Source organism: Schistocerca piceifrons, chromosome 3 (assembly GCF_021461385.2).
Source record: "Schistocerca piceifrons isolate TAMUIC-IGC-003096 chromosome 3, iqSchPice1.1, whole genome shotgun sequence".
NCBI lineage: Eukaryota > Metazoa > Arthropoda > Insecta > Orthoptera > Acrididae > Schistocerca > Schistocerca piceifrons.
The window spans coordinates 109142350-109157295 of NC_060140.1; the positions used below are offsets into that span (position 1 = coordinate 109142350).

Sequence of the window (14946 nt, forward strand, 5' to 3'; positions counted from 1 at the left end):
GGTTCAACAGATGTTTCTTGCACATGTCGTTACAAAAATCAGCAGTGTTTGTTTGCCTGCACACTCTCCTGATCTGTCGATTTGTGACACTTTTTTGTAGGGTTGTCTGAAATACAGTGTCTACATAAACAAGCCCTACAGAATTGAAATAAATTGAACCTGTGTCATAAGAAATGTTGGAGAAAGCATTACAGAGCATTGAGGACAGGCTCCAAATTTCCATTCAACGGGAAAGATGTGATCTCAATGACATTATTTCCTGAATTTAATTTATGTACATAAATTTCAAAAATGCAATAAAATATTATTATTTACTGTAAAACATTTTTTTTCTGCAAGTAAAACAGTATAAAGTTATTAAGTGGTGAAAAATGTGCATTATCTGTGCCCCACCTTGTACCACAACTGAATGAGTAAAAATCTAACTAAAGTTACCATCTATCCATTCTCACAATTTTGTGCAATAAACATAATAAATGAAACCTTACATCCTAGCATTAACTTCACTTGTGACACAAAATTTTCCAATACTCACACTAACCCTAACATGAATCTGTTAAATGATTAGTCATATTTCTTATGAACCCTTCATTGATGTACCAAAATATTTATGAACCACTTTTTTACAGGCTTATGGATCAGTTTAGGTGTGAGAGTTGTCTTCACCTACCAGCCATGTTTGTTCTGCAGCAACTAATACACGACACCTTGTGCACCATTATTTACTTTACTAAAATGAGATCTGTTGTGAAATCTCCTGTAGTCTGTATTAAGGTCCCCATGACTTGTTCTGTGCAACAAATTTTCCTTTCCAGTGCCAATGAGGGTCATGTTCCCACTTTGGATAACCAGTTTGGGTACTTCATATGCTCATCTAACATATAAGCATTCCAAACAAACTCCTTACTAGCTAAACATTCCTCAGTTCCTTTTCCTCCTTCAAATAATCTCACGACTCCCATCACTGCCATCCCTTTTCCCACTCCACAAGAAAACTATCATTTCACACCTCTCAGATAGTCAGGAGCAAATTCATAGGGCTCTCTTCAGCACAACTCAAACTTCCATAATGGACATTAATATCATTTTGCCTACAATTCTGTTTTTAGAGTCTGCAGCATTTCCTGTTAATCAGTTGACATATTCAACAGGATCTTCTTTTACAAAATAGCTTATCTATATTACAAGAAATTGTTGTTGGAAGGGCTTCACATCTTGGGTACTGTATAAACCTATTACATGCTCAGTAGTGTGATATGCCACAAATAAAAATTTAGGGTGAAATATATCATTCACATACTTAGATTAAGTATGTAAAATAAGAGGAAAGCAACCACTCCCCTTTATCAGGCTGATGCGCAGCACTTAGACACACAGAACACAGTATTAATCACCTCTTGAGCTTTGTGTCTTCTGGCATAAAGTATGCAGAATGGTGTGAAAGTGAAAATTGTACCTTGCTGTATTGTCACTGTGGTTGCATGACTTGCTCTCAATCAGTCAGTAGCTCACAGGCAACAAAAATTTGGTAAACATTTGTTGGCCATTTCTACTCTGTCCAAATTTCCCTGTCTCAGTTTCTGACCAATGCTGCGCTGTTAGGCTGCTGCTGCCGTGCAACAGTGCCACTCAGTAGCTGCTGCAACACTCAGACATGCATGTATCATAAGTCTGTTGGCTGGTTTGATGCAGCCTGCCATGAATTCCTCTCTTGTGCCACACTCTTCATCTCAGAGTAGAATTTACACCCAATGTCCTCAGTTATTTGTTGGAAGTATTCCAGTCTCTGCCTAACCCTACAGTTTTCACCCTATACAGCTCCCCCAATTACCATGAAAGTTATTCCCTGATGTGTCAGCACTTGTGTTATCATAATGTCCCTTCTTCTTGTAATGGTTTCCCGTACTTTCCTTTCTTTACCAGTTCTGTGGAAAACCTCATTCCTTATCTTACCAGTCACCGTGATTTTCAACATCCTTCTGCACCACCATGTATCAAATACTTTGATTCTCTTCTTTTACACTTTTCCTACAGTCCATCATTCACTATCATACAATTCTGCACTCCAAATGTAAATTCTCATAAATTTCTTTCTCAGATTATGGCCGATGTTTGATACTAGCAGACTTATTTTAGTGAATAATGCACTCTTTGTGTGTGTTAGTCTGCTTTTTATGTCCTTCTTGGTGCTTCCAACTAGTGTATGCATTTAAGGCAATAGAAATGATAAAGACTTAGTTTCTTTAAAAGATTTGGAACTGCCAATTTTTTGCTTATTTTATGTGTACTTAAGTGCTATTCATTTTGTTGAAAATCTAGATAATAGTGGAACAAGTTTGTTTTCTTAAAATGTGCCTGAGTAACTCAGTTCCTCAATGATAGTCATGTACTTCCTCAAAGTTAATAAAAAATGATTGTCTTGATGTTTATAAATTCTTCTTCTGTATTTAATAAGCAAAAATTATCAACAGGATGTGTACCTGAAAAGATCAAGAATGGTTGTCCGCCTGGCTACCTAATGAGAGATAGGGAAACCTGTGTCAAGAAAGAAGACTGCACTTGTTTGTCTGACCAAGGGATTTATATAAGGGTGAGAATGCAATCAAGTGTCATTGCTTTGTTTTCTAAAATATTCTAATCCAGAAACTTCATGCATAGAATATGAACACTTCTGGTTCCAAGTGATAAGATATACAGTTGTACTAAAATGTGTAGCTGTTTTTACTATGAATGAAACTATTTCAACTCTTATAAGGTCTCAAGTATAATCACGAAAAAGACTTCATCAAAAAACTTAAAATTTTTAGTTTAAAGGATTGTGTAATATTTTGGTGTTTTATTAATACTAAAGACCCAGTTGTTTGTTTTTAATAGTGGATTTCTTTACTACTCACATCATAGGGGAAGTGTTCAGTGGACATCACTATTTTGTTCTAGTATGCTCTTTTCTCAACTTATTTTATCTTTTGAACAGGATGATGTACAGGCTACAGAAAATCCTTTTGTAAGTGAACAGTCTTCAAATTGAGCATTTGTTGGAGGTATGCTGACAATATTTTCACAGTGAAGCACTGTGTAGAAAAGACATTATTGAGTTCCTGTAGCATTTAACTTAATTCATAGGAGTATCCAGTTCACCATGGAAACAGCAAAGAAAGGCTTTTTGCCATTCCTGGACATTCTGGTCAGATGGATCAATGATGGCTCTCTGGGAAATTCAGTTAATCATAATCCACACACTGTTATTTGTATTTACAGTCTTTGAGTTGTCATTTCCAGCAAAACACATGTGCTTACTGCACATACATTTTCTGGTGCATGTAATTTTGACCAGGACACTTGCCCACCCAAAAACAGTATTAAGAGAAAGTGGATATTCCATTTAACACATTGACAGGGCACTAGCAATCAAACACAGCTAGTGGAAGTAGTTGATAGCATAATGACAAAATCTACAAATTTGGCTCCATATGTGGACTACATTTCGTACAACGCAAGCATAAATTGAAAGTTTAAGTGACTCTTCTCTCACCAGCTAAAATTGCAGACACTCAGGGATTAGTAAAGGATGAGTTGGTGTTGCAGAACGTTGGGGTGTAGAATACTCCTTTGCAGTGTGATGTGGCTCATATTGATTGGGGTACATGTACTGTGGAAGAGCATTCCAATGAACACCAATGCTGCACTTGCCTTTTCCTAACTGCTAAGTGTACCACTGCTTAACACTGTGTTTCCAGCAGGTATGAGAAAAAAATATTTTGGCCACAGCAATGTTGATTCGGCACCCCACTATTAAAAAATCCATTGAGGTAAGCATTGCAAAAGACTGTGATAGTGGCCAGTCAGGCAGTGGATGGAAGCGTGTAATTTCCGCTGTTCGCTCTCAGCATAAACTGGAGAAAACATTGAAGGCCACAATGAGTTGCAACCTTTTGGACAGCTGAGTTTTCCATTTCCACCATCAGCTACACCCCCAAGGAGTGTGATTACTTTTGTTCTTTTGCTAAATGCTTGCATATTGGTAGTAAACTGTGCTTGTGCCTGTATAAATTCATTGTAAAATGATTGGTAGGTGCCTAATTAAAATTTAGTGCTCAGAAGAAAATGATAATCTGCAGAAATTCCAAAACTTCTTTGAGAATTGGTAGTGCTGTTGTTGTTGCTCCATTTTATCACTTTTCATCTACTGTGCAACATTTTTAACCTGAAATTTGCACATATTGGTCAACTCTCCCCATTCTTATTTCTTTTTTTCTCAACTATTTCCCTCCTCAGTCCTTTTCTTGTAGTTTCCGATTTAACGTTATGAGAAAGAAGAACCAGCTTGACGTGAGAGCTTCAGATCTTATACTTCCCGCAGTTCTCTGTTAGACAACGCTCTTATGTAATTTTATTATGAGAAGGAAAGTTGTTACTCACATTGTAGCGGAGATGCTGAACACAGATAGGCACAACAAAAAGACTTTCACACTTTAGGGACAACAAAAAGACTTTCACACTTTAAGCTTTTGGCCAATGGCCTTCGTCAATAATAGACACATATATGAGCGTGTTAGACAACGCTCTTATGTAATTTTATTATGAGAAGGAAAGTTGTTACTCACCATGTAGCGGAGATGCTGAATCACAGATAGGCACAACAAAAAGACTTTCACACTTTAAGCTTTTGGCCAATGGCCTTCATCAATAATAGACACATATATGAGCATGTGCACGCACACACACACACACACACACACACACACACACACACACACACACACACACACACACACACATACAAAACTGACACACACGACTGCAGTCTCAGCACCAGTGCATGATGGGAGTGGCGACTGGATGGGTGTAAGGAGGAGATTGGTGTGGGGGGGGGGGGGGGGGGGGAATAGTATGGTGGGGGTGGCATACAGTGAAATGCTGCAGGTTAGATGGTGGGAAGGGAAGAGGGGGTAAGGGGTGGGGGGACTAGCAGAAAAGGAGAGAAATAAATAAAAAGACTGGATGTGGTGGTGGAATGACAGCTGTGTAGTGCTTGAATGGGAGCAGGGAAGGGGCTGGATTGGTGAGGGCAGTGACTAACAAAGGGGTTCTTTTTATTTATTTATCTCTTTTTCTGCTACTCCCCCCCCCCTCTCCCGTCACCACCTCTCTCCTGCTCTCCATCAAACTTGCAGCACTTCACTGTCCGCAACCCTACTATACTATCCCTCCCCCTCCCCCTCCCCATCCCAGCCTTCTCCTTACCCTCACTGAGTAGCCACTCCCCATCATGCACTGGTGCTGCTGCTCACAATGTGGTTTCAGTTGCCTGAGACTGCAATCGTGTGTTCGAGTTGCCTTTGTATGAATGTGTATGGATCCACGTACGTGTGCCTACTGTTGATGAAGGCCATTGGCCGAAAACTATAATTGTGGAAGTCTTTTTGTTGTGCCTATCTGCGACTCAACATCTCCGCTATATGGTGAGTAGCAACTTTCCTTCTCATAATATTGGTACATTCCATCCTGGATTTTCCATTGTTTGATCTTATGTAATTTTGCTACTTAAGTGGTAAACAATCTAAATATTGAGTTTCCTTATTATTATCTGTCAGATGTTTTACCACGAGACATTTGAATAACTCATTGTTATGAAAATTGCAGGATCATTAAGGTAATTTAGAAAATATATGGAACTTAGTGGATAATCAAGTGAGAAACAGTACTAAATAAGAATTAGATGTGCTAGCAATGGTGTAGATTTTATCTTTGCTTATATTCCATCAGTTAACATTATGCAAGAGATAATTATATCATATTTAAGATAAAGGTCACTATAAGAAGAAAAGGAACACTCCTATGGGTGTACCACTTTCTACTCTTAAGTTAATATGGGTCAACTGCACTGTGCTCAATGTGCACATACTACATTGTGCAAGACACAGTAAAAAGCACCAAATGAAAGACATCCTCTACAAATTAACTTGTTCATAGACACCAGGGTTTGCCATTTGGCAGAAAATTTGTCATATGGAGACAATTAGATGGTACAAAGGAACTTGCATCTCAATAGGATAATGCTGATCCTCACATAACAAGCAGTGTTCAAGAATCTGCATGAAAGATATTAGCCTGCAATGGAAAGAACTAGATAATGGATAGTGTTTATTCACAGGAAATGTGTCTTGGGGCAAGGCGGGGGCAGGAGGGAGGGCGGGGGGTTAATCAGGATGATCTCTCCATTGGACAAAAATTCCAGGTTAGTCCCCCACTGAAACTGTTTCAGTTTTTTGTTCCTGAGAATTTAGTTTTTTGTTATATTACTTCTTACTTTCTTTCCCACTACACCACAATACCTGAAAATGCATTTAATTCATTCACCACAGTGATGAACAGAAATAGTGACTGTTTGCTGAACTACTTTGCTTGTGGTAAACTGGTCAGAATAACTATCTCCTATCCAGGTGCAGCTCTTTCATTTGTTGTAAAAAAAAATTTCCAAATAAGAGACTGTCGTTCATTTCCTCTTACCGGACATTCCCATAATTTGTCTCTTGGCAAATTTTCATTGGTGTTTTCTTAATCTAGGAAGACAAAAATGAGATCTCTTCCTTTCTCCTGGTATTTTCCCACTATTACTCTAACAGCAAAAATTAGCCTGTTGTCCTGTTGCCTCTAAATCCATACTGTTTGTCCTCAAGCTATGGTTAAGCAACGGTTCTTAAACAGCGTACAGTGATTTGCTCCATCAACGTAAGAAGGGTGTAGTTCTACTATAGGTGCTATGCTTCCTTTTTTTGAAGCTGGGAACAATTACACCTTTGGTACAGTCTAGTGTGGCTTTCTCTTGTTTCTGAATGATCTTTATAACTCTGCACAGTCATTAGGTTTGATCATGTCCGCTCTTACGTCATCTGTATATTGTGATTTCCCATTATTCTTGCTCTTCAAGGCATTTTCAACTTCAGACCAAGCCAATGGCATGTCTCTTAATTTCCTCTTTTTCAGAGTTTCTGATTTTCCAGGTTCTTTCTCTGTTAGATCCTTTTCAGTGTTCATCTCTATGAAATGCTTCTTCATCTCTTTTTGTGTGTCTTGTACCTCAATGTGAAGATTCCCCCCTTTTTCTCGTGACAAATTATTTGAGCAAGTGTATACCTTTATCTTTCTCAATTCTGTACATCAGTTTCTTATGCTTTTTGCAGTCTTCTTCCAGTTTCTGCAAAAACTGTCCAACTTTTTTCTTTTTCTGACTTAATTACTCATTTTCTTTGAGTTTCAGGTCTCTCTATTTTTTCTCTAATTCTCTAAGCCTGCCCATGTTATTTTCTCCACCTTTCTGATTCTCCTTACACTTTTCTTTTTTGGCATGTCCTGAACTTTTATGACATATTATGTACTCGCTTTTCCTTCCCACAATGTCTCATGAAGTACCAACAAAGACTTCATGGAATTTTGTCCACTCCTCTTCTCCAGTCTCTGTTTCACTTCTGGGTAATTGCTCACAAATATTCTATTGATATTCATCCCATTTGAGAAAATAGTTTATGCAGTGACATTTTTGGATAGATATTTCTTGGTTTTCTCACCACATCAGATTTGTTTGTGTATACACATTTTCAATGACTTCTTCTGTTATTATTGGAAGGCAACAGTCATAAAGCAGAAGCATTTCAGAAGAGTGTCAGAAGCCTGATATGGAGCAAGGATGTACCCCAATTCAATAAAAAGGCTATTACCGGTCATACTATGTCCCAATCCAGACATATGCATCAGAAACCTGGGTTATGAAGGGAAGAGAGAAAAGCAAAGTACATGCTAATGAGATGAAATTCTTGAGAAACAGTATTAGAGTGACAAAGATAGACATTTTAAGAAATGAGAAGAACAGAGAGTTAATTAGGGTGGAACCATTACAGTAGGAGATAGAGAAATCAAGGCAGAGATGGCATGGACACGTTAAGAGAATGGAGGAGAAGAGGATACCCAGGAGGATACACGAGATGAAACTGGAAGGAAAGAGATGAAGAGGAAGACTGAGAGACAGATGGCTGAAAGGAGTAGAGGAATGTGTCCAGAAGAAAGGAGAAGACTGGACCAAGGTGAAGACAGAGAGATGGTGGCGAGACAGTAGATGATGGAGAGGCCTATGTTCCATACAGACTGGTCCAGAGGCTGGAAACTGTCCAAGATTATGATGAACAGTCATACTAATAGACTGTGTAGTACTTTCAGTTAATCCTGGCCTTGGCAATCAGAGACATTGGTCATGTGTGGGTGTGTGTGTTGGCTAAGTCAGAAGAAGGCCTTTTGGCCAAAATCTTACTTGTTTAGCAGTCATTTTGGCGTGCCTGTCTACAACTGAACACCTTTGGCATATGGTAGCAATGTATCCTTTTCATCACATTGTCTGTATTCCATCCGGGATTTTCTGTTGTTTGACGCTGTACATTCAGTTATGTTCCTATCTATCACCAGTCAGAATATGCAATAGCAACTTCAGCTGGGACTGTGGCTATAAGTGTTATATAGAAATGAGTGCTCAGTACTGAAAGGCTACAGAGAATTGTCATCCAATGGAATCAGTGTTGCTACTAATGTTCCTCCACTGTGCACATCAATACGTCTTTTTTGTTATTTGGAATTTCTGTGCCTTCATGACATCTCCATACATAATTCTGCCATTACATATGAAAATACTACGCAGCCTATTAGATTGATAATTACAAACAAATATGATATGGCAAGAAAACTGAGGAACATTTACCCATTCTTCTTCCTCTTCTCTCTCCTCTTCCTCCAGTTCCCAAAATTTTATATTGGGTTTGCACCTTTTGTGTTGGGATAGTTCTCAGAGTGGTAGAAAGCAGCCTGTGATCATTGGCTAAACTTTCCCCAGGGAGGAATTTAACATTAGTGTAATGAGTCCTGGTTCTTTACTAGATATGACATAATCAGTCAAGAATCACGGTTCCTCCTCCCAACTATAATGCTTGTGATTCTGTCACTGAACTGTTTACTGAAATAGGTGCTCTTAATGACAAGGCTATTCCACAGACAGAAATCTAAAAGATATTCACCTTCTCTGTCCCTGGTTCCAATGCCAGTAGGACTATCTTCCATTACTATTGTGTTTTCAATCTCTACATGCTTTCCATATATCTAAGGAAACTGTCTTTTTTCTCTTGAATCCACTCTGATAGTGGTGCATAAACCTGAACAGCAGCCAGTATCTTTCTGCTTACCTTTCTCCATAGTTCAGTTATTCTCTCACTAGCATACTCTATATGAGAGACATCATCTGCTTTCCTACTAATGACATATGCAATACTGTTACATGATTCGTTTTAATTCCTGTGCCAATGTAGCCTGAGAAGTCGAAATAACTCTCAGTGAAATTAAATGAAAGGGTGTCAACATTAAGAGTGGAAAATGGAATTCCACTATTAAAAACAGAGGAGAGAGTAGATAGGTGTGAAAAGTAGATTGTGGATGACTTGGAGGGACAGAAAATGGATGTCAATTTTGAAGAAATAGAGGATTAAAATATTAGGGATGGAGTGTAACACAGCAACATAGCAGTGAAGGACTGCAAAGAAATGAGGCTGAAGGGAGAGATAACATTCTTATGGAACTTTTAAAATTATTGGGGAGTGTGGAAACCAAATGATTATTTAAGAGAGTAGGCTGGAGACACACTATCTGACTTTCAAAACCGCATAAGCTAAACAATCGTGAAGGTGCCAAAGGCAGATGAAATGCCACCATGGAAGAAAAGTAATAGATGAAGCAAGGAGTACATACGAAGCAGATCAGCTCAGTCAAAGAGGGCGTTCCTTGCTGAAATAAGTCTACTTATATCAATTGCAGACCTTGATCTGAGGAGAGGAAGTAGACTAGAAGACTGATGACAACAAACCCCCATTTCCCACCTAAAAAAATCATTTCCTTGCAGTATCATTAAATATACAAGAGAAACATTATATCTCATGGAGAAGTGTACTGTTAAAATTCTGAGAGTATGTGCTCCAAGAATAATGAGGTAACATATTACTTTCTCCCATATACATCTTGTGAAATGACCATGGCCATAAATGAAAGAAATTATTACTCACATGGAGGCTTATCAACATTACAGAATGGAGAAATTGGCACATGACATTACCTATAATTCAAATTGTAATATGAGTTTTGGGATATAGATGTAGATATAGATACTATAATTCTCAGCATTAATATGTTTTTGATGATGTGTTCCTCTTGAAATTAATGCATCATGATAGCATTCAACTTAAAAAACATAATATAGTGTTAAGAAGGCTGAAAATTTCAGAAGTGAAGCCATTATTTAAAAACGGCGACAAGTATAAGGTAAAAAACTATTGTCCAATATCTATCCTCCCAGCATTTTCAAAAATATTAGAAAAACTGATGAAGCACTGAATCAACAAATATCTAAATGACCATAATTTACTAAACAGAAATCAGCATGGCTTCCAAGCACGTAAAAATACCAAAACAGCAGTAATGTGCTACACTGAACAAATAATCAAAAATCTAGAAAAAGATTATAGTGTACTAGGAGTAAATTTAGACCTCTCCAAAGCTTTTGACACTGTGAACCAGGACATTCTTTTAGAAGAATTGGAAGCGTTGGGTATACATGGGATAGGAAAAAAATGGTTTGAATCATACCTAAAAAACAGAACACAGTTTGTAGGACTGACATCAACTTAATCCAACCACAAAATAAATTCAGTATCAGAGGCAAAAAATGTAGAAATAGGAGTACCACAAGGCAGCATCCTAGGGCCCATATTGTTTCTTGTCTATATAAATGATTTTCACACCTCAGATGATGCAGCCAAAGCAATAATATTTGCAGATGATACTAGTGTGATAACAAGTGCACCAAAGCAATTGCTACCAACAGCTGCTGATAAAGTACTAAATTACATCCACTCTTGGTTCAATGCAAACAGGCTGACATTGAATGTAAATAAAACAAATTATATGCAGTTTGGGAAAAGATGTCAAAATGTAAATCTCGATCTGGTGTGGGGTGACAAAGCCTTAGACAGAGTGACATCACAAAATTGCTGGGGATTCATGTGGATGAAAACTTAAATTTTAATGACCACATAATAAAACTTGCACAGAAACTTAATTCAGCCTGTTTTGCCCTCAGAATTATTGCAAATGTTTGTACCTCAGAGGGTGCCAGAATGGCATATTTCAGCTGTTTTCAATCTCTTGCCACATATGGAATAATATTTTGGGGTTCCACAACAGGGTGCCTAAAACAAATTTTTTTTGTTGCAGAAGAGGCCATGGCCATCCGAATAATAACTCACAGTCATCCACAGACACACTGCAAACCCATATTCAAAAAGCTTAGAATACTTACTATACCATCATTATACATATACAAATGTGTATTGTATGTCGGGACCCACATTGCAGATTTTCAGACAAATGCCAACTTTCATAACTACAATACCCATAATAGCGCAGCACTCCATACTCAGTGAACAAAAAGAGGGAATACACAAAGGCATGTGAGCCATATCGGTGCAAAACTGTACAATGCACTGCCAGTCAACATCAGGGAGTTAGAAGATGATGACAAATTTAAAACAGAATTTAAAAAATTTCTAGTAGAACAATGTTTTTATTCTGTAAATGACTATGTAGGTCAATAACTTTTTTCTGATGATATTTATAAAGGCAAAATGGAAAATACTCTATCTGTACCTAATCATTCATTACCTAATCATTCATTACCTAATCATTCATTACATTTACATACTTAAAGGACAGCTGTTGTGTGATGTAAATATGTACTTAAGCAGTGTTGTATATAAGGACTTGCCATTTAGGGAGGACAAAACTAAAGCGTTATGAAAAACAGACTATGCATTTAAAATAACTAGCAGAGATGTATATAGGCTATATTAATTTCATTGTATTATTATTAACTTCATTGTATTATTTTGTTTTGTACTTTTTTACGTATATATTGTTTGTGTCTCATTTCTTTGAAATGACTTACATGTACCCTTGACAACATCCATACAATATTTATTGTCAATGGATGGATAAATAAAATAAATAAATAAATAAATAAACATTTATTGCAATTTCTTTTCTTTTTTTGTAGCCTGGAGAAACAGTTGATGAGTCAAACTGCACAAAATGCCAATGTTTGAACAATGAGTACAAGTGTTTCACTGTGGACTGTGGGACAACACCATCTATTATTATTGCAACTAAAGAAAGAACTACAGTTACACTGCCATCAGAGAACCAGCACAAAAATTACACAACTGTTTCCTTAAGTACAGATCATACAGGCACTACTGCAGCTTTCACAACACCACCACTGACAGAGTCACCTCCAGCGTGTATTTCAAACAGGTTAGTGCTCAATAATAATATAAATATTTCTGACTGACTGTAGCCATGAGTTTTTCTACATATGACCACAAATACATCATAGTCTTGTAGTCTTGGTAATAGTAAGTCCTTGGTGAAATATAAGTGATTTAAGGAGGGTAAGTAATTACCAAATTGTAAGATTAAATGTGACACTGGAAAGCATGTTCTGGATTTTTGTGGGGAGTTGTGCAGTGTGGACAGTGATGTGGAGGAGGGGATTTGGAAGGAGGGATGGGAGAAAGATAGAATAGAGGAAGAGAGAGACTGTGGGGAGTGTGCTGGGTAGGGTATCAGACTGGTCTTGCTTGTAGATGTTCCATAGCAGTATCACCAATTTGGCTAGGCCCAACACACTCTATCCTCATTCTTCCACAGCCTCAGTACCTTTCCACTTCACCTGGTCCTCTTCAGCCCAATGTGCCACTGTAGAGAATGTTAACCACCATCTCTCCAATAGCTCCATCTGAACCTCTGTCCATATCAAGCTAGCTAATCATTAACAGTACTTGCATTTTGATATCTGTCATCCCTTCCACACTAGAAAGTCTTTCTGGTGTAACAAGGCCACCTGCAGAAAATTATCTGCAGTGATGAGCAATCCATTGCACATAATGCTGAAGGCCTTACTAAGGCACCTCAGAATCTCGGAATTACATAGATGGGCATTGTTCGTGCAACACATCCTTCGATCTCATTTTTCTCCTGACTACAGTATCCACTAATTCCTTCCCCGCACTCATCTACATGTCTGTCTGATGACTCTAACTTCATTCAACCTGCTCTTCCCCCCCCCCCCCTCCCCCCTCTCTCCAAGTCTCCCTCTTCCTTTGTTTGTCTCTGCCTCACAAACCACTCCTCCACATAATTGGGCACTGTGCACAGAACACTCTTCCTGCAGCCAGAATGAGCTCACCCCAGTGCTTCATTCCCGTCCCATGCCCTTGCTGTCATACACCCTTCCCAAACTAGCCCTCCCACTCCCCATCTTCTTTCTCCTCACTGTCTCTGCCTGACACAGACCCTCACCTTGTTTGAGACACAGTGCTGGCACAATGTAGTCATCCAGGGTGATGTAGTTGTTCAGGTGCATATATATGTATATATGCATATGTGTGTGCACTCAATAGCTCTCAAGAAAGATTTGGCCAAAAGCTACCAACTTTCTCAATATTTTTTGTGTGCCTATTGATGAACTCAGCTTGTCAACTATTTGGTGAGTTGTAACATTATGATTTTAATGACATACCATATTATCATAATCAATACTTTCTCACTGTGTCTTGCTTGCTGAGAATTATTTACAGCTGGGCAGTGTATATACCTTCATTATATTAGCAATTATGTAACTCATTTTCATTGTTTGTGTTTCCTCTAATAACTACATGTTTAGTTTCCTAACTTTTATTTCTGTGTTGAGAATGCTGGACACAGTGTGTGATCCTCAAGCAGTCCATGAGTTGTGCCACATCAGCTGAATATGCCGTGGTCCACTGCTCAAAGGTCTGCGGACAATTGTGAAATGATATCTGTAGTGCAGTTCCAGGCTGTTATGCATGCAGATGGTGATCACATTGAGCAGCATTTGTGACCTGAAACGTAAACATTGTTTTCAGTTATCAAATGTTACCCTCTCATGCTGGTATTAAAATGCGTTTCCTTCAGTGGTTTATTCATTGCTTCCCCTGCATATGTTCTTACAGATATTTTCATGAAGTTTCATTAGCCTATGATCACTCGTTTTTCATGCGGGTCCTTCTCAAGTAGCAAAAATTTAATTATAACCACCCTGTAAAGAAATTTGAATGTAAAAGAGTTTCAAGTAAGAGAAGATATTCAACAGCACTAATAAAAAATAAAATGGACATTCCAAGACAGACTGGTAAAAGCAGCCCAGTCATCCAAGGTCAACTCTCTCACACTCACACTGGTCATACCAGACTCGAGAGTCCATTACCGCAGCAAAGTATTTTCGCCATCCGTCCCTGTCTTGGGCTATTTCCTTCCATTCACCTTCAATACCTAGGCTCCCCAAATCAGCCTTCACATTGTCCTCCCATCTACACCTCGGTCTCACCACAGGACGTTTTCCCTCTAGGTGCCCTACCAGTACTCTGCGCACTGCCCTGCCCTCATCCATTCGAGCTACGTGACCCGCCCATCGCAGCCTACGTGATTTAATAATACTGGTTATGTCAGGACTTGAACAGAGTTCATGAACCTCTTCGTTATGCAGTTTTTGCCACTCTCTGCTAATGTCATCCCATTTTGTTCTGAAAATTTTCCTCAAAATTTTGTTTTCAAATACTCAAAATGACTTTTCATTTTGCACAGTGAGAGAGCAAGTCTCACATCCATACAGCATAACTGGTAGAATAGTAGTTTTTTATATTCTAATCTTTAAATTCCTAGACAATATCCATGATGAAACTAATCTATTCAGTGAGAAGTAGCACACATTTCCCGCCCGTAATCTCTTCTTCAGTTCGGATTCAATCCCATTTCTCGAAGTGATGTCCACGCCTAGATACT

General features: G+C 38.3%; 1 protein-coding gene across 1 annotated transcript in view; it reads left to right on the plus strand.

Annotated features, from left to right (window-relative positions):
* LOC124789901 (hemocytin-like) overlaps positions 1 to 14946 on the plus strand; it is a 543737-nt gene that overhangs the window by 298861 nt on the left and 229930 nt on the right. The window contains exons 40-41 of the mRNA XM_047257418.1: positions 2472 to 2590; positions 12140 to 12396. Of these exons, the coding sequence (XP_047113374.1) occupies positions 2472 to 2590; positions 12140 to 12396 (376 nt within the window). The remainder of the gene's footprint in view (positions 1 to 2471; positions 2591 to 12139; positions 12397 to 14946) is intronic.